Here is a 21,049-nt window from a genome sequence, read left to right as displayed (position 1 = left end):
GGTGATGTCCTGAAAATTTTCATCCCAGATTATTTCCAAGTCTGACCAGAAAACTAGTGCTCTCTCTCAAAATATAGTGGCTTATGTGGTTGTTTATGTATGGGTAAACACCTTTGTATACAGCTGACACCATCTCTCCACAATTTAGACCCATATTGATCTAACTTTTGTAGAGGTAATTAAAATGGAACCTGAAGAGAACAAATAGAAGTTAACTTGGCATTCTTTTTCATTTCTTCTCTTTTCTTTTCTTTCTTTTGGAACAACCTACATATCTAACACAATAACGCAACGGCTGAATAGTATCTTTAGTGAGAAACTCAAACTGAATTCTCAGCTGCTCATATTTCAGGTGGCTCAGGTCACCATTCACTCTGTTTTACTGAAATATCTGTTAGGAATATCTCTCTGTGGAATATCTTCAATCTCTCCTGGCTTATTTTGGCTGCTCTCATGGCTCATTAATGCTTGTAGAATCCAAATATTCGGGTTTTCAGGAGACACACTACACCCTAGAAGAGATAAAATCTCACGCAAGCATCTTTTACACACCTTGTGTTCATGGCGGAGACAGTTTCTCCCACCATCAGCGAGACAGTTGGAGGAATTCCTCTTTTGGAGGGACAGCAGACTACTCTGCATTCCTCCACTATGTCTGCAGGTGTGAGTAAATGCTATGGCACAGGGGTACAGGCTGCTCTCACACCACACAGTGGTTCAGTGACCCATTAACCAGTGTCATGTTGGAGCTGACACCTTCCCATGTGTTTCTGTTACTGCGGCGTCCACTGTACATTCTCTTTTATTTAATTACAGTTTCTAGCTGAGCTTGGGAAATGAAAGCTTCAATTTTTTTTTTTAGTATGTTTGAGGTAGGTTGCACTGTAACATGTGCCAACTTCTTGGGTTTGATGTCTTACTGTGTGCTATGTGATAAAAACAGACACACGCACACACGCACACACGCACACACGCACGCACGCTATAAGACATAATACATTTTTGTGAAAATGAGAGAAGCTGAGATGGAGTGATGGAAAAAGAGGAAGAATGCACTTTCTTCACCTGTGCAGAGAGATTGGGAAGCAAAGAGAAGAGAAAAGCAAAGAGTATAAGACAGATGGGGAAATCAGTGGTACAAAGAAGAGGGGATGAGATGAAAAGAGAGTTGAGGGGGAATGACAAAGAGGGAGAGGAAAGGGGTTGAACTGTTTCATTGGCTTTCAGCTTCAAAGCTCGCACCTGAGCCACTCATTTGGCTCTCTGTGTGTGCGTGCACGTGCACGTGCGTGTGCGTGTGCGCGCGAATGTGTGTAAAATTTTTCATTAGTTCATCAGAGTGGCACAGTCTTTTTTGAGATTTATAAGGATTCTTGATTCTATGTTTGTCATTTAACATCCATCTTTGACTATTTTTTTTGGCTAAATCTTAAAGTCTCGTGAAATACACACTGTCAGTTTTCTCCTCAAATCCAGTTCTGTCATGAAAATTGGGCAAACCATGAGAGGGAAGCCACTAAATTCCACAACCTTGATCATAGGCCAGTCACAGCGGAAGCTGGTGAAGTGTATAAGCAACAAAATTCATAACTGTAGTTTATACATTGTGTGAGTGTGTTTGACTGTATGTTAAGAGCATGTTGCATGTTTGCATTGATGGTTATGTGTTCGGACAGACCAGTGTAGCCTTCCTCACTACAAATTATGAGTGTTGACATGTTGTCATTGCACTTAGCAAGCCGTATTTCCACTAAAAAGACATGTCGCCATGCCAGGCTATGTTAGTCGTTGTGTGCTAATACTGGGTACGTGCAGTGGTGTGTGAATGTGTGTGTGTGTGTGAGTGTGTAATTTTGAGTGTAAAGATGTGTTTTTGTTGTTAGTGTGTGTTGTGTGTGTGTTTGGATTTATCTGTCTTACCTGTGCATTTTCCTTTCATTTATCTGACATTTGCTCTGCATATTTAAGAATCTTACCACTTGCATGTTTGGCTTGCTCACATTTTTCGGGAATATCTGTGTGAGCGTGTGTGTGTATGCGTGTGAACGTGCATGCGTGTGTGTGTGTGTGTGTGTGTGTGTGTGTGTGTGTGCGTGCGCGTGTGTGGTAGTGTGCGTGCACTTGTGTGTGTGTGGAAGTGTGCGTGCGTGTGTGTGTGTGTGTGTGTGGGTGTGTTTGCGAGATGCTTGACGCAGGTGGGTTTCTCTGAGGACCCACTGTGGCTCACTGCAAGCACAGCCTCTAACCCAGCGTCTGTCAGTCATTCTGCTTGGGTGGAGCACTGCGGTGTGTGATTGAGGGGAAAGTATTGCTGAGGGAGCAGGTGTGAGGGAGCAGGTGTGAGAAAGAGAGCAAAAGGGGAAATGGGTGGGGTGTGAAGGTGTGAACATATTTTCATTTTGTTTTGGTTCACAAGTGAAGAACCAAGTTTCACGCTGTGGGATGTGGTAGATAGGGAGATAGAGGGGAGACAGACCAAGAGAAATGCTAGACATTAAATGAAGAAGACTTGAGGGACAGAGAGAATGGAGAAGGAAAGATAGATAGACAGACAGATAGAGAGATTATAAGAGATGTGATGCCGTTAAAAATTACAGATAATGAGGACAAATGGGGAGACAGAAAGCAGAGGGGAAACATCTTGTTCTGTTCAGAGCCATTGTCCACAGAGATAAAGCTGTTCTGTTCAAAGCCAGAGCCACATATCATTCTTCTCTGAGCATGGCCTTGATCTGTTTAGGAGTCTTCATATTACAATAGCGCCCCCTAGTGACTTTGCACACACACCCTGCAGGCACACCTTCATGACTGGTTTACACAACAGAGCAAACACAGAACACAAATACAGAACTTGTCCCAAGAGAACAAATATGAACTGAGTTATGAGAAACTTATTTCAACTTAACATTTTCAATAAAAACGATACTTTTTTTACAGCAGTGACATAGAGATAAATCTGGAAAGTATCTAGTCAATCAACTCAAACATAATAAAAATATAAATGACAGCAACAATGAACTACTTAGAGTGGATTGATATACAGGATACAGAAGACAATTTGATGTCTTTAGGCCATGTTAATAAAAGAAAACATATAAACAACTTTAAAAAAAACATGGAGAGATGAATGCGGTCCCAAATAGTATAATTTAAGATAAATAACGACCAATTACAGTCATTAGATTTACTGTTGACAGCAGAAGGATATGAAATATCAATCAACAAATTGTCTACTGATAAAGCTAATGGACAGACATTCCAAGCATATCATTTTCAGATTATTTGTAAGAATCCCACTGCGTATGAAGACCACCCTAATCTCAGTACTCCTTAATCTTAATCCTAAATAAATCTCACAGTTCTATACACAACCCAAAGCCTATGTCTTCTCTCAATATGGACCTCAAAATAACTATAAAAGCACTAGCGATAACAATCGATAGCATCATTTCATCTCTAATTCGTGAAGGCCCCATACATTTTTATCAAAGGTAGAAATCTGTCGAGTAGAACATGCCACCTCCCCAACTTGATGAATACATCAAAGCAAAACAAAATAGTTGGAATCACTTGATGTGTCAAAATCAGTTCGGTTTCAGCTCTTTATTATGGTTTTTACATAGCCAGAGCTAAAAAGCATAAATTTATGGATACACAAACAAATATACTAAGGTTAGCCCAACAGTTCACAAGCTACCATAGCAATATCGCACCATATAGATGAAACAGAATAAAATAAAAAGCTGGTGGTATAAAAGACAAATTCATTCCATTTAACTGTGCCCTTGAGGTTCTTAAGCATCCTCCTGAAGGAAAGAGGTCAGAAGCTGCATGTCGAGGACGGTCCAGAAATTCAAAGATGCAATTAGTTAGCTTTTTTTTCTCAGACTTCCTCTGAAAAAGCTCATCAATGCAGACCTGTGGCTCTCCTATCTTCTTTTGATTAGCTGCCTTTACAATCATACTAAGCCGCATTGTAACCTTAGCCCTCAGGTTTTCGGATCAGTTTAGTAAAAGTATTTGACAAAGCAAATTGAACATTTTCCTTTGCAGCACTGCACAAATCTTGTTCTGGAGAATCTCTCATTCACTTGCTCAAAACACCCTATAATTCATCCAAGTGCTGTAGAAACAAGCAGTGAAATGACCTCACAAAGCTGCACAATTCAGTGAGGCACCACACTTGGACTTCCCAGCATTCTTTGTGTTATTGCAGGTGCCAATAGCTTCTGTGTCAAATCAAAATGACGAATTTAACCAATATGACAACCTTTTGCTCTGTCTGCTAGATCAGCTTTTTTGGAAATGATGTACTATTATTCCTGCAAAGTCCATCAAAATCAAAGCATGAAGTCATTGAACTCATCTATTCATATTCTACTCTGTAAACTGGAGCAAATCAACAATACTGCCTGTCTGTGAAAAGTGACTAGAGTGCTGTGTCCTGGAGTCCTCTCTTTTACTACAGGACATTCTTTGTATTTAGGTATAATTATCTCCCTCAATCTCTCAGAGCTGTGTCACCTTAATTTTAGTTAGTTCGTAAAAGCAAACACCGCAGAAGATGACGTTGACCATCCGACTGAGTTACCACTCTCTGATCATTTGGCAAAAAGGACACTGAGCTCTTGAAGGTTTGGATGACCCAGACCACGATCATTACTTCATAACTACGCAACTACAACTCAGTCATTATGGCTGTTGAATAGAGATCTGTAGGTGATATTGGTAAGGTGGCAGAAGTTGATTAATACTACTGGTTGTAATTTCTGGGCACCAGACCTGAAATTAGACATTAACTGAGCTTATAAATACTTAAAGATTGTAGAACCAATATGACACGAAAGAAACAATATAACATGGGTTTTGAAAGTTTTGAAAGAACAGATGAAAGAGGCAGAAGTAGACGATGTAAAATGGATCAATCCAGATAATACGATCAAGGTAAAACCAAGTACATGAAACCCAATGAATAAAACTGCTTTCTGGCAGTTATTGTGGGAAGGAAATTAACAGGCAGATATGTAATTCAGCAGCAAAACAGATCAGTGAACTAAGGCTGTCAAGGTGAAACCAAATTAATACAGCAAAAGGAACAAAAGTGAAATGTGAGTACATGCTATGTAATACTATAAAGCAGTAGGCAGCAATAAGCACGCAACAGTCTCTGAGACTTGTTTTAGTTCAGTGTCTTAGATGAGTTTCATCTAAATCTAGCGAAATGAGTACAGTTGCCAGGAGCACTAGCTAATACCCATGCCAATGCAAATAGAACATAGGCAGGTTAGTTTACGCTCTGACGGGTGGCAGTTGGGTCTTGAGCTCCTCTGGCCTGGGGAAGAAGGTGAACATCTATGAAATGCCGGAGACTGAGGGTGCACTCAGTTCTGGCCTTAAGAATTCCGAAAGGAGCAGCTACACTCATTCCTAAAGGGGCAAGGCTGCTGAAAACCCTCCTGCTGGAATGGCAGTAGACTGTATTGGGTCATTTCTGACATCAGTGACATCAGTGTGGGATAAGACACTCAGGTGAAGAAAATTAGATGGTTAGCTCTACAGGCAATTGTTATCATTATTGTTAATTGTTTGAACTAGGAGTGGAGCCAAATCTGAATACAGTGCTCAGCAAAGCACAAATAGAAGGTTTTTACGAATATTTATTTTGTACAAATATTTTAAAAATGATTTCCTTTCGTGAAGAGAAAGAACATGTCAAATAGCTGATGTTCCTCATAACTGTGAGTGCGGTGGGTATTTGTGCTCCGCCTGCTTGTGCTGAAGTGACAGGAAGACAATAGGACAGTGAAGGGGAGAGCACAGACTGGAAAAGGAGCAGCGCAGCCTGATTAAAACAAACTAGGCAAAACGTAGTACACTGTTTCCTGAGGTAGGTTATTATAAGGTTACTTGTCTTTTTCTTTCCTGTTGGACCTGTATGACAGAGTAATAGGGCCACATTGAGGAAAGAAAAATTCTGAGATTTGGAGAATAAGGTTGTAATATTACGAGAATAAAGTTAGTCGTAAGTTGATGGGAATAATGTCATAATATTTCAAGAAAAAATCATAACATCACGAAAATAAATTTGTGATTTTACAAGAAAAAACCTCCACAATATTATGAGAATAAAATCGAAAAAATATTTTAAAAAACCCATGATTTTCACTACCAGCCATTTCCCCCTTCACAGAAGAGGCAATTTCCTCCTAGTCTTTGTGGTTCTTTCTTCAGAATAGACACAGTTTCTTGCAAAGTCTTTTCAAAGCCCTAATACTTATGATGATCTGGTGCTGATGTGCCAAAAGATTAAGTATTTTGTTATTTGTGCAACCTAAACTAAAGTATAACTTCACAAGATGCTCCACATTCCTCATTTTAACGCAGGTGGCAGGCTGTTCTGATATTTCCGCTCTAAACTTTAGTCGTACAACTTTATTCTTGTAATATTATGACTTTGCTCTCGTAATATTACGACCTCATTCTCGAAATCTCAGAGGTTTTTTTTGCGTAATGTGGCCCTAATACGCCGTTGTAGGACCTGCAATATGTGAAGCGGAGTTTGTTTGACCAGGAAGGAGGAGATTAGTCTACGTTAGCTTTCGTAGTGTAGTTAACGGTACTTCAGAGAGAACAGCATTTATTTGTAGGCCTAATGATGTTTTGTTTGTTTATGTTTTGCCTGTTCAGCGTCCTCCAGTTAGGCCGGGTGGTGGTGGGGGTTCACAATGTTCACATAGGCATTTATTAATTTAGAGTTTAGTTTATTGGTTTGAGTGTTGATCAGGAACTGAATGTTAGTTTTAAAATGATTTTCTTTTCGATGATGTTTATGATTATGCATGTTTATTGCTGGGTTTATGAAAACCATAAACCAATACTAAATTTAAGTGTTCATAATTATTATAATAGTTTATTAAAGAACACTTATATTAACACTTTCATATCCTAAAATTTGAAGTGTAATCAAGGCAAAAATAGGATTTTTCCACTTGTATTTGAATACAATAACAAATACTAATTAAATATAAAATACAAAATTACAAATACAAATACAAATACAAAATTACTAATAATTTTGCTGCCTCAACAAATACAGATACAAATGCAAATACTGCGTTCTCTGCACATCCCTAGTTTGAACACATCAACATGTCTGGATAGTGAATCAGTGCTGCAAAAGCAAAGATGAATTGTTTTGCCTCATTGTTTATCCAGGTGAACTGAGAGAGTGTTAAATGATTATCAAAGCTGTCTGCATGTCAGCAATAGGCAACTCATGGCTAATGGAGTAGGGCGACACTGAACCATCCATGGTGTGAAATTACCTGTTTCAAAGCTCATTGTTTCAGAAGTTCCTCCATTTCAAAAGGAGACACGTAGCAGAGAATGACAGCATGCAATACATTCATCATGCAGTGGAATTAAAGTTCACTGTCCGATAAACAGTGTAGTGTTTTGAGGTACTCCTTGATATAATATTTGAGTGCTTAGAACAGAGTGAGGAGGTGATTCCTTTGTTCCTTTATTCCAAATTTTCTGATTCAGTCTCGGTGGTGCCAACATGGCTACAGCCCTGCAGGACAGGAAGGTAATTCCATGCTCATCTACATTTGCACTTTTACCACTGGTAGATGCTGGTTCAGTGTCTGATAGGTTATTCAGTATAAGACGGCCCATTGGCTTGTCATGCGGTGACCATGGAGATTCCTTCTTGCTTATCTTTGTTTGTTGATAGCTGTCAGGCAATGGCAAGGTTTCTTTCACAAGGTGGGGGGAGGGGGGGTTATGCAGTATTCTGAGTGAGGCAATGGTTTTTTTCTCTACAGATCCATGCAGATCATAATCAAGATCCATAGTTAGAGACAGAGCAGGAGCTCTGCTAAGAGATATCCATCTCTGGTTTACCAGTCCCCAGCGCTGCTGTATGACATCATCTCATCAGCTCACGTGACTTGTTGAGACAGTAATATAATCACAAAGGTCAAGTGGACACCAAGTAAAAATACATCTAGTAACCCAACAAGAAAACACAACCCCCCCCCCCAATAAAAATTCCACTCATTCAGAAAAATGGATGGAGAAAGGAATCATACATCTGCTCCATGTATTTGAAAATATCTCATCATCTCATCAACTTTCATTGGGAAGGTTTCTGTTCCTTTCATGAAAAATCCTCAGTTGACAGATTCTGATTGCACTAATTTCAGAGTAATTAGGATACCTGAATCATAAAAGCACTTCAATCAATGTACTTTATTATACAGGAACGCTCATAAACAGCTTGTGTTCTTCAGGCAGGAGCAAAATGTGCCACTCTCAGAAATTTGGAACATTTTTGGGGGATTTCCCACTCTAAGATGCTTTATGAAAAGTGGCTTGTTTTTAATTTCTAATTTTTCACATATCTTAGTCATACCTTAGGGTTCAGATCAGTATAATGTTAATGAGATGAAATGCAATGCAATGCGAGTGATGAGTGACAGGATTGGTGACTATTATTATTCTGAAGCTTCAGGCACATGTCTAGCCCCACTTAGCCAAATTCCCAAATGTTAGAATCCTGTTCTTCAGGGATGTAACTTTACATCAGAAAGAAAAGGCAACAGTACAATCACAGATATGTCTAACAATCTCTAAGGCTTTCATACTTTTCATTATGAATTTATATTTGACATTCTTTCATTTAGCTGAGTCTTATCCAAGTCAACATTCAGTGAGCATTTATTATGCTAAATGGCATGTATTTCTAGTAGTGAATAACCATAGTTGGGATTCAAACAGGCAACCCTTAGGTTAACACGATACTTACCTTACTGCTACACTGACACTCTCCCTGCCTCCCTTTTTAATGTTCTTACACACTTCTTTACTAATTTCTTTATTAGGTTATTTTTTTTTTTCTATTACTTTACTTTTCTTTACCAATTTACTGCCTGTTTACTGTTTCATATCTGCCCTCCTCCTGTTGAAGTTATCTAAAAATTGGGAGTGGATTTGTTCCCTTTGCTCAGTGTGGTCTTTAAATGTGAGTGATCAGTGATAGTGAGAGTGCTTAATTTTACATGAATACATGAATACTTTTTTTGTAGCCAAAAGTCAATTTCCATTTATTTGCATCTTATGAATGAAAACTAATTTAATGCGGTCAGATTAGTGTCATATCTTTTTGTAAGACAGTATCCAACTAATTGCTGTTATTTTTTTTTTGACAAAACAGAAAACTCACTGTTAGATCAATATTTTTAGCCCAGTATAACCTTGCAAAGCAGCATAGAACTAGGCTTTATAATATGCATTTAAGTTTTGAGTCAAATAATAATCCCAGACTTCTGTTTGCTTACTGTAGTTCCACCCTCGGACCTGTACATCGAGCTGGAGTCTGAGGAGCCATGGGTGGCAGGAAGAGAGCACACTGTGACCTGTACAGCGGTGGATTCCAAACCCTCGGCCCAGATTACTATGTTCAAGGGTAGGTCACGGCAAAAAAATCTGTTGCGGAGTTTAGATCCTGCCTTTCACATCTGTTAAACAGTAACATTATAGGAGTTGATAAGATCTGTATGATTCAGCATTCAGAGGGAAAGTTGTCCTAAATGACGCATTCACTGCTGTTATGTTTTTTAAATCCTGAATGAGGACAAACTGGAGTGGAACAAACTCCAAGGTATTCAACAAACAGGGAGATTCTGCGAACCCAGGGGATGTATTGAAAGACTGTAGTTTTCAGTTGGCGTGGTGCAGCAGATCAACTTAGACTATGACTAAAGAGGGACCTGTCTGTTTTGGTGAGAACAATGAAGCAAACTGTTTGTGTAACAACATCAGTTCTCACTCCCCCTTATGCTAGTGATTTGCTGCTCTGTTTTAATTGTAGTCACCTCTTTGTTCCAATCAGTTAATTATACAGTTAGTATGGGCACCTGTATCTGTTAATCTAATATGCTTTTTCTGTTTGCATGAAAACCTTTGTGAAGTCTTGAATCCTGAGTTTGTGAATTTATCCGTGAATGCGTCTAATCTCGCCTCCAGTTCTTGACAGTTTGGCATTCTCTTTTGGGTCTTTGGCAACTTTGCTGCTATCACGGTACATTTACCAACAAGAGTATTTCTACAACAGGGGTGTCAAACTCAATTTGATCAAGGGCCAAAGTGTAATTTTGTGTCTTGCCTGTGGGCCAAAAAAAAAAGACCTCCCTCAACCAAATAGGCCAAATAGTGTTAAATTAACAACAAAGAACCATACCCCATTATATTGCACTGACTGTAGTTTACTTTGGACTTTGCACCATGCATCCTTTGTTGTTAAGATGTTGAGTTGTGTGGTCCTCTGTTTCTATTGACTTAGTTAACTGTTTTTTTTTTACTGTTTTTCTGTATTTTTTTCTTCTCTTATTTTTGTATAGGTATGCCTGTGTTGTGAAAAAAGGCCCACTAAGTTGGAGCCTTTGCACTGACAGTGGTTATGGGTCATGTCAGAAATTTAATATGAAAAGTCAGATTAAAAAATGGATCTAAAGAATGAATGCTTAGTCTAGAAGGTTTTCCTTTTTAATGTTTTAACAAATGAATTCTATAACATTACTCGCAGGATTTCTTTTCTCTGCCTTTCTCGTAGCTGGAGTGGAAGTGACAGAATATTTCTCTCTCTCTCTCTCTTTCTCTCAGATGGAGTGGAGCTGACGGATATAGAAGTCGTCACCATGCCGGGCTCGGAGGAGAAGCTGGTGAACACTCAGGCCGAAGTGACGTGAGTGCGTCCGTGACAGGGGATTCAGATTTATTCATAACCCAGATACACAGTAATATTTTACACACAGAACTTATTTACTGGCCACAATGGGAAAAGCAGGGAGTCCTCCTGTACTGAAACCGCAACTAGTTTGTGCTGAATTATAAGCCAATAGCCAAGCTAATCAGCACTAAGACCAGCTCATTTTTTTTTTCTTTTATGTGCAGGCAAATGACACTGTATATGCTATAATATGCAGTTGACGTAAGTGTGGCTAAATGCAGATCTGCTGAGAGCTGTCTGAACACCTCTAAAATATTGTGAACTGTGCATCAAAAAAAAAAAAAAAAAAAAGGGGGTGTGAAAGAAAAACTGAGCTTGTTGCGACTGAAGGTGTGAAGAATTTAAAACTCAACTGTCAAAGAACTTTGAATACAGGGGGGGGGGAGAGAAAATGAATTAAGGCAACAACATAAAAAAAAGTAACTGCATAAATAAAATGACAGATGCTATGTTGCGTGCATAAGACAATCTGCTGAGGGACCTCAGCATCTGAACAAAATAAACTGAAGCTAAACTGAAATTATTCCGTGAAAACACGACAATGATGTCCCTTCCAAACAATACATAAACTAGCACAGCTTAGATAGGATGGTTCACAAAAGCCTCCCCCTTACACTGTAAGACTTTTTAGGGCAAACATTAATTATGAGAATGGAATGCTATTGATCCGTTTGATATGTGATATTGAGGTTCTACAGTGAGGCAAATTTTAAGTGTTACAGGAATATGTCATGCCAGCCAGCATATAAAGAGTAACGACAATTGTTAGCATAAAGAGTCAGGTCGTATTTGTGGTTTGGCAGATGATTTTGTGTGCGGTGTTGTTGTGAAGTGGGCGAATGTGTTAAACATTACTATAAGTGTAATTTGCCCCCTGATGCCAGGATCAGGGCAGACAGTTCAGACAACGGTCAACGTTTGGTGTGCCGGACGAAGCACCCAGCTCTGCTACACGCCAAGGAGACCAGTGTGATCATGAACGTGTTCTGTAAGCACCTTTTCTTCATAAAGTCCTGACATGCAAAACACTCTTTATGCGTTGATCCTGCATCTTCAAGTTCAAAGTGTCTTTTTTTTGTTATTTAAAGAGAAGTGTAATAAAATGAAACCGGGACACAACAGATATTATAAATCATACTGTAAATGAACCAGACAGTCATGGACATGAATCGACAAATAGTGTGAAAAGGAAAGCTTGATCGTATGATTCTTAGCGTGTTGCAGTTGCGGCATTACACGATTTTGATTGTTTCAGTTGTACCTATGTCAGTCCAGGTAGTCCAGAGTTACTGACGCTCGAAGTCTGTGTAGTCAAGACAACCATCAGATTTATTTTTTCCATGAGAACTTCCTAGACTGAACAGGAACAAATTTTCCAAATAAAATAGAATAAGATCCTCTCACACAAAACAACTGAAATAAATAGTGATGACACTTTGATTTAATTTCCATGATAATTAATTGAAGCAGTCGTTTAGAGTTAGTTTATTTAACAAAGCAAGAATGTCTAACCTTGGGCTTTAACGCATTTGCATTGCTTCTCACCTCAGCTTCTGGGTTTTTGTTGTTGTTGTTTTTGTTTTTTGTTTTTTAGAGAGAGACTCTGAGTATTAAATGTATTTTTTATTGGCTCTCAGTATTTAAATATTGCACAACATGAAATAACATCAGTCTGTAACGGCCGCCAAGAGTCATTATTTTTTCTTGCTGTTTTTGAAATTATTTCTGTAGCATGACACCATATCATTTTTTAAAAATATCTTGGACTAGTTTTATCCATCATCTAATCCCATGTTGTCTTTAGTCCCTCCGCAGGCTCCACAGATTGTGGGACTGGAGAGAGGGGTTGTGAAAGCAGGTACCACTCTCAGAGTCCTGTGTGTGTCTCACGGTGGAAACCCGTTGGCTATGCTGCACTGGAGGAAGGTTAGGCCACTGAACTGAACAAGATGCAACTCTGGCACAATAGTTCATTTCACAACTTTTGTATCTATAGAGTTGTGTTTTTCCAGTCTAGGAAATTGAATTCTGTCTGTTAAGTGAGAGAGCTCTTTTTTTTTATAGTAGTCTCATTTTCTCAGTTGTTTTCATTGAAGCAATCATGCTTTTTTTGTCCTAATTCGGAACATAATGTGTCTCTTCACGGAACTCTGAGGTACGGGAAAGGACCTGTAATATGTGTTCACAGCAGTAGTTCTGTTCTAGAGCATAATTGTGACAAACTTGTATTAAAAAAAACAAAAGCAAAAAAAGAACATTACCAAACTGTCATTCATTACTGTAATCACGTTGCTTGCATTTCACCACAGACAGAGTGAGGCTAAAAATAATGTTCTGTGATACATTACTTAAAACGTTTTTTAGAAACATGCCTGTCATGTCCAGGATGGATGACAGATGTGTTTTTTTTAATGCAGAAATGTTTATTATTTGTACTACTGCTAATAACTAGCTCTTAACTCATGCTAGCCAGTCTTAGTTTGTTAAATTACTTTTCAGGAGTTACCTGTATTTTGTTTATAAATATCAGGTGGAACATTAAGCCCACGGAAGAGGTAACTCCTTCCTCAATTGCTCCTGAAGTCCAGGCATGCGAATAGTAATGAAAAAACAGGTGTGCTAGGAAAGAGTTAACTTCAGTTTTCATGGCTAAAGCCTTTTTTTAGTTCAAGACAGCTGTATAAAGTTAAAGCTACAGGTCACTAACCCGGACACTCTCTAGCTGGCCTTACTGCTAACACTTAAGAACAAATGAGCCTTGTATAAAAAATAGAACTCTTTACTAAAGCCCTTGACAACAGTGGCCACAACAACAACAAAAACAATAGCAAGAATAAGAACAAAGACAGGAGCAAGAATAGTGGACGTACAGCACATTTGATATTAAAAGAGCTGTGTATTTCCCAGGCAGTTGAACAGTTTAGAGTTTAGTTTAGAGTAGCAATGTATTTTGTAAATGTATTTAGTGACTGTTTAATGCCATGAATGAGCCCTGGCCATGTCTGAAAACTGCTCTCTGGACAAGACATACATACATGCTCGCTTACAAACAGAATGTATGAAATGAAAATCTAAATATGGACACTCTTAAAAAAAAAAACAAATAAACAAACACATGCCACATTTATACACATTACTTTTAGGTTTGTGAAAGCTCATTCACAGAATATGGACAGCCTCAGAGTTAACTGAGCCAAAGCAGCTCTCAGTCTGAGGATAAATACCATGTCATTCACCACACAGGCTTATTTCATGCTGCCCAACTGCAAACTTCAGAAAACTGGCTCACTGATGATGTGTTACCATAGTGATTCATGACACCACTGTCAAAGAATATTGCAATATCTTAATAAGAGTTACGTCAATGATAAACCCCTTACTAGATCCAAAAAAAGAGGGTCAGCGCTTTGGATTTGTAGAATAATATGCTGATTACTACATTGGGAATTGCCAGTTCCCTATACTAATACATAGAACATGGCTAGTAGTGTTTACTGGAACTCTTGATCCAGCTGGTGAGTATTCCTGATATTCAAACTCCCAGCCCCACTGATGCTGCACAGAGTAATTTACCACTGTACCGCTCCAGTGCTCCCTAATGATCCAGTCTCTGTCTAAACCTCTCTATTTGCTAAGGCAGTGATCTATTGGATTCCCTTAGTCACGTTATGTGTAGATATAATGTGCACAAGCAGATCACACAGTCTTATTTTGACCCATTCCTTCTTTCTCTTTCTCTTTCACGTTCTCTTTCACCTCACTTCTTTCTCAGAACGACGAGATTCTGTTCACTAACTGGGAGGTGGACGTTGTCTCCAGGAGGGCCAGCAGTCTGCTGAGTATGCCGGTAACACCAGAGGACAATCATGCAGTGCTGCAATGTGAAAGCTCCAACCAGGTGTCCAAGGCACCGATGTCCATCACCCGCACGCTAAATGTTGTGTGTGAGTAATATTGCGCGTACTTTACTGACTTTTTAGCATAGAGCGTATTCTGTGTCTCACAATGGATAATGTTTTACAGAATTCCATTTAGTAGAACCGCGACTGAATAGTTATTCATGATCTGTAGATAAAAAATAAACAAATGCAAGTACTGCATAAGACCTTGATGCGTTTTAATCTTCTTGGCTGTAGGCAGATTCTAATTGATAGAAGTTGACTGAAAAGTGCTGAGGTGGTGAGCTGTAGCTATTGTTTTAAAAAGACCTCTTAACCCAATATCCATAGTAAATAAACTGTTTTCCGTTTGTTAATTACATTTTGAAGTGTCAGATTTTTAAAAAGAAAAAAAAAATCATACGAGGATTCTTTCTTCAGCCAGCAAAAATTTTTAATTAACCGTACAATAGCCAGACATTACAACTAGTGAAATGAAAATATGAGAGATAGCAGAGGACTGATTCATAGCTTCAGAGTTCATGACAATTTTTGTGTTAAGCATCGAAACAAACAAATCTTAAAGAGCTGTGTAAAAAGAGATTTGTTTAACTGAAAAATGGAAAAAGTGGTCATGCAAAATGCTTTGACAGATATATCTTAGCTGTCCAGTTGTAGTGACTTATTATCAGCAGAGTTCGTCCATGCTTGTTGATCACTGATGTTTTTACATGTGTAGTGCCACCTTGAGGCCAGTGTAATTACCTCGCTCAGGGCATTGCTGCTTGCAGATGTAATAGTTCAGCACTTTACTCTGTAGACAGTATCATTCCTACCTCATGCAGTCAAGATTATATAGAGCTGCAAAGCTTTCAGAAATAGTACAACTGTTTTAGGATAGGAGAAAGCAGTAATAAACAACAGAAAAACACAAATATATGAAATGTATGGTGTGATTTTGTTGACTTAAGATTCAAGAGATTTTACTGCCCTTTGCACAGGTACATTGGGATTCTTGTGCGTATCTCTTCGAGTCAGCTGTAAAAAATTGGGTGTTTTTTTTCACTATATACAGAAAAGTGTACACTATATAGAAATACAAAAAAATATATACGCTGTGAATTATTACGCAATGAATTATTGCACAATGTATTACTGCACAGAACAATGGACTGGGGAGACTCTTTGTATGACAAAGATCTGGAGAGTGAGATGGGGTGAGGTAATTAGATACAAAGAACACAGTTCAAGGTGTGTGAGTGTTGTGAGGTGTTAAGTGTCCATGGTGTGAATGAGTTGAGGGACGTGTGTGACTTAGACTTCATTAAAGTGTCACTGACCTGTTGTTACTAGTACACACTTGTAATGAGTGATAACGTATTTTCTTGAGTGCATAAGTTTCTCTCTCTCTCTCTCTCTTCTCTCTTTCACTGTAGGCATGTTTCCCTAATGGGCTAGAATATGATGAATTCCTTTTTATCACCACATACAAGCATAACACATAACTACTACCTTTATGTTAAGCCCTGAATGAATCAAAGGTCCATAAGTACTTATGTGTAGAGTCAGTGCCTGAACAGTGTCGTGTCATCCTCCCAGTCGAGCCTGCGGAGGTAAACCTCGTGGGACCTTTCAAGGCCATTGAGGGGAAAGAACTAGCCTTGTGCTGCTACGCTTCTTCCAGCAACCCCCCAGTCCAGATCCGCTGGTGGCTGGGCTTCAGGGAACTGAACACTACCGTGGTCACCGTTGCCGAGGTAATGACAGTCATGTTATAATGATTTCCAATAAAGTCAAACCACTCACGTTGTGCGGACGATAAGAGGTTAGTGCTAGCTGTTGGGCATCTGATTCTTGGTTAATCATCTGACTGGTTAGGTAGAGTAATTAGGGGTAAAAACTGTCTCAAAAGTTGATACTCAGTGTAACTGTAGTTGCTTACCTACCTAATACAATACACAGTAAAAATGATTATTCTGTTCACAAACATAAGGATCTTTAGATTCTATATTGACGCTACTTGAGGAAATGATCACATATTCCTCTGATTTGCATTAAACAGCTGATGAGTAGTGTCATTCTTGTGAAAGTTACACACACAAAGCACTGGAAATAGATGTGTGAATATTTGAGACACTTTTTTAAAAATTAATTTTGTTGTTTATAGTTTTTTTTTATCCTGTTCATTCTACTGGATTATCATAAAAATATGAGTATTTTTTGAATAAAGTGATTGGTTAGAGGAGTTCTGTCAGTATTATCTGTGTGAAGTGATTGGTTGGAGGAATTCTGTCAGTATTATCTGTGTGAAGTGATTGGTTGGAGGAGTTCTGTCAGTGTTATCTGTGTAAAGTGACTGGTTGGAGGAGTTCTGTCAGTATTATCTGAGTAAACTGATTTGTTCTGAGTTGTTTGTCATGTCATGTCTGTCATGTCCATCTCCAGGGAGAAAATGGAGGCATGACTGTCATGTCTAACCTCACCCACAAAGTGTCACGGGAAGACAACGGTTTACCCTTGACCTGTGAAATATTCAATGAACAGACCCACTTTTCCAACACCCAATCCAAAATCCTCAGTGTGTTCTGTGAGTACCTACCAACGGCTAATTATTTATATGAATTGGACATGAATTGGAGTGTGACTGTTGTAATACTTTATTTTTTATTATACCCCACCCCCACCCCCTTCCTTTCTCTCAATACCTCAAACCATGTCATCATCCTTTTTCCAGACCCACCCCAAAGGGTGTGGTTGGATACTCCACCAGTAGAGGTCCCTCTCCGGTCAGGGACTGCAGTGCGCCTGGTGTGTTTCTCTGCTGGAGGAAACACTGCAGGACGCCTGACATGGTTCAAGGTTTGTGTATGTGTGTGTGTGTTTTAATAATGCCGCCAATAATAACTGACACAAGGTAAATGTTTGGACCAGTCCCTTTGAGACAAGACTGCTCATGCACAAGCTTGTTAATAGATTCTGAGTTGACACTTATCATGAAGTTGTCTTATGAATATCTTTGTGTACCTCCCAGCACACGAGAGAGTAAATGAGTTGCAACTTTAATGTTTATATTTTAAGATGTTTTTAGTAGATAAAGAGGTCCTTAAAGGAGTGCCCTCACCATAATGGATGTCTCCTCAGATAGATGGATAGATAGATAGATGGAGAACACACAGTTTGCACCATCTTTCAGTTAAAACAGTTGGAAGGATGAGAGAATATATAATTGTAAAAGTCAAATTTTGTCCTCTGCTGTATCTGTGAAATGTGGAGAATGGGAAAGTAGTGCAGACAGCGTCAAAGCAGGTGCAGACAGACAGAGTCGTCTTCAGAGAACTGCACCTCACTCTGGACCCCAGCGACAACATGGCCTCTTACCGCTGCGACGCCACGAATGAGGCGAAGAAAGTGCTCTCCTCTCAAACCAAACTGCGAGTCCAGTGTGAGTGCACTGCCCATATGTTAGTCATTTTCTCATTCATTTCCCTCATCCATTCTCTCCATCACTAGCTCTGCTGTGTCGATGATTTCCGTCAAAACAACTGGGCTCAGTGTGTCAGAAATTGAGAAACGGCACCCTTTTGATCATGAATTTACATCATGAAATGATTAGGAAAAGTGGAGTGTGTGTAAGTGTAAACTCAATTGGACTCAATGAATCTGCAGAAAGGTGTGTGTCACTTGTTATCAACACCCTATCAAGAACACAGGGAACAAAGAGTCTAGAAAATTGAAAACAACACGAGCTATTTGCGAGATCACAGTATTGTGAATGAGAGAGAAGTTTAAGCCATTTCTATGCTAACAGCTATTAGTCATATTTTTGACTGGACTGAACTAAATCCGGTCCTTTAAATTAAATGTGTTGTTTGCCTTGTTGATGGCAAAGTCATTTCTGCTAAGCAGGTCTGACAAGTTGAACTTTTTCCACTGTTTAACATAGGCTTGGCCACAATTATTGTACCAGTAAGTGCGGACTCTGGCCAATATCAGCCTAATTTTTCGCACGAGTGTCCTGGTACAGAATTGATGTTAACTAGATATAAATCATTGATGAGGAATATGGGAATACTTTAGCACATTTAAAATGTCCATGTATAGATTATCCGTCATGTGGTTATGAACTCCAGATTGATGCTGTGCCAACTGATATTCTCTCGCAGTCCCGCCCATCCATGTAAAGATACAGGCGAAGGAAGACAACCTGCGTCGGGGTGACGTGATTCATTTGGAGTGCCTGTCTGGGAGCAGTAACCCCAAAGCCAATGTCTCTTGGGCCCTTGGCACGCTCAGGTACATTGGTATCTCATACAAGTGGAGCTCCTTAGGCTCTGTAGGCTTACCTGGAGATTCTATGGTCACCAGGGGCAACGTCCCTTCTGGTCAGTCGCCTTTCCTGGAGCTCGAAGCGTTTTCACAGATACACTTAACCTCTCCAAAGAAGACAGAGCCTCCCAGACACAATTTATTGACAGTTTCATTGGTTTGATAGCCACAATATCAAGTGAGGGGGATGCATGGAATGCTTTCGTGCTACAACATTATGATGATAATTAGATGCTAATTAGCAGATTAGCGGATGCCCAGCGGATGCTAATAACCGGGTTTCCTGTTGCTCTGTTTTAAGGCAGGCAGTGAATTTTTATTTAATCAGAGTGTTTGCAAAGACTGCCATTCAGCATTAGTCCATCATCTATTCCTTTAGAAAGCAGTCATCTGTCCGTCACTGTTGGAATTTTCAATGAGCTCAGTCTTTTTCCCCCCCCTTTTTTTGGGGGTGGGGAGAGGGGGGGGGGGGGGGGGGGTGTCTTTTTTTTCATCTCTTGGTGGTTGCATGCTGAGGAAGCTCAGTTAAGAAGCGATAGCCAGCTGAGTGGCATTTATTTAAAATGAAAAAAAAAATTCACTTTAAACTAATTTATTTTCACTCATGCACATGTTGTGCTACACAGTGACATGTTTAACAATGAGCTACACTCACTGTGTAGGAATGAACTCAATATGTAAAGTTTGTCCTGGTATATTACATATTAGTGCATGTAATTAAATAGATCAAAGTATTTGTGTTGTATAAATACACACACACACACACACACACACACTGTTAGATAGCAGACCCAGTTCTAATTTTTTATATTTGCTCTATTTATTTTACTGTTAATACTTTTCTCACACTGTACATGTTAGACACGCCTTTTTTATTGGATTGAAGGCACCTTGTAACAGCACGGTATTCTGTAACTTTAACTACATTTTTTTAAGGGGATTGCCACATGCATGTATGTTCACTGCCTGTATATTCTGTATGTGTAAGGTTATCACTCTTTGTCTTTCTCTCTTCCCTCAGCCTGCAGGGGGTTGATGAGGCGCCCAAGAGGGCGGAGTTTGGCGGAGTTTCTGTCAAAAGCAAACTGTCCTTTCCCCTGGGCTCCCATCACCATGGCCAAAAGATTGTCTGCCAGACGTTCAGCCCTTTGCTATCTGAAGGAGTCAACTCTTTCTACACCCTTAATGTACTCTGTGAGTGCGTCCCAAAGTACATACAGCCTTAAATTTTCATTAAAAGATCTTTAATTTACCGAAGCTCCAATTTAAAAAAAACTGTAGACAGCTAAAGACAGTCAGCTGAGCCGCTTGTCTGTTGAACCTAGTTTACTTACTCGTTACTGTGAAGGTGCCATACAGCACTGTCCTTTTCTACAGTTTTACCGCTTTTTTCACCATTCACCTGCCCACACTAATCAGTAATATAACTATGATAACAGTTGTTACCATGACAATGACCACACTGTACTGGTGCTCATACGTACACCTCTCCAGTACTGTCTTTCAGTTTACATTCCCTTTAATCTTTCTCTCAGTCTCTCTCCTCGTTATTCCCTTATCTGTTTACATCATTATTGAACACTACCCTAGCAGGAAACAGACTGGTTTTATTTCTCTTCCCATACCTCCCTAACCTGTATGTCTTTCCTAGGACTATAAAGGCACTTCTTATCATTCCGTTCAGTTTTCTCTCTATCTACCCTGCTGAATAGTTTCTGCCTTCATCTTTTTGTTTCACTGAGATATTCCTAAATAACATTACTTATTAGCCATCCAAACTCTCCATCCTTCTTTTCATGCGTCATGCTATCACTCATTTACAATTATTGTTGCATTGCCGCGAATATGTCCCTCTATACCTTCATCCACCTATCTGTCTGTGAAGCAATGCATCCATCCATTCATCCATCCATTCATCCATCCATCCAGCCATCCATCCATCCATCCATCCATCCATCCATCCATCTATTTATGAAAACTCAGGAACCAATACAAAACCATTACATAATTTAACGTGTAAGGAAAACTTAATGAGACATTTGTATGTTCGGAC

General features: G+C 39.3%; 1 protein-coding gene across 1 annotated transcript in view; it reads left to right on the top strand.

Moving 5' to 3' along the window:
• nphs1 (NPHS1 adhesion molecule, nephrin) overlaps nt 1–21,049 on the top strand; it is a 78,790-nt gene that overhangs the window by 37,479 nt on the left and 20,262 nt on the right. Inside the window, exons 8-18 of the mRNA XM_030785305.1 lie at nt 9,347–9,469; nt 10,666–10,747; nt 11,677–11,780; nt 12,597–12,718; nt 14,565–14,736; nt 16,270–16,427; nt 17,116–17,257; nt 17,405–17,529; nt 17,944–18,112; nt 18,834–18,963; nt 20,018–20,190. Coding sequence (XP_030641165.1) covers nt 9,347–9,469; nt 10,666–10,747; nt 11,677–11,780; nt 12,597–12,718; nt 14,565–14,736; nt 16,270–16,427; nt 17,116–17,257; nt 17,405–17,529; nt 17,944–18,112; nt 18,834–18,963; nt 20,018–20,190 — 1,500 coding nt within the window. The remainder of the gene's footprint in view (nt 1–9,346; nt 9,470–10,665; nt 10,748–11,676; nt 11,781–12,596; nt 12,719–14,564; nt 14,737–16,269; nt 16,428–17,115; nt 17,258–17,404; nt 17,530–17,943; nt 18,113–18,833; nt 18,964–20,017; nt 20,191–21,049) is intronic.

The sequence above is a fragment of the Chanos chanos genome, chromosome 9 (assembly GCF_902362185.1).
Source record: "Chanos chanos chromosome 9, fChaCha1.1, whole genome shotgun sequence".
NCBI lineage: Eukaryota > Metazoa > Chordata > Actinopteri > Gonorynchiformes > Chanidae > Chanos > Chanos chanos.
Note: the sequence above shows the minus strand (reverse complement) of the source record. Positions and strands in the feature narration are given on the sequence as shown.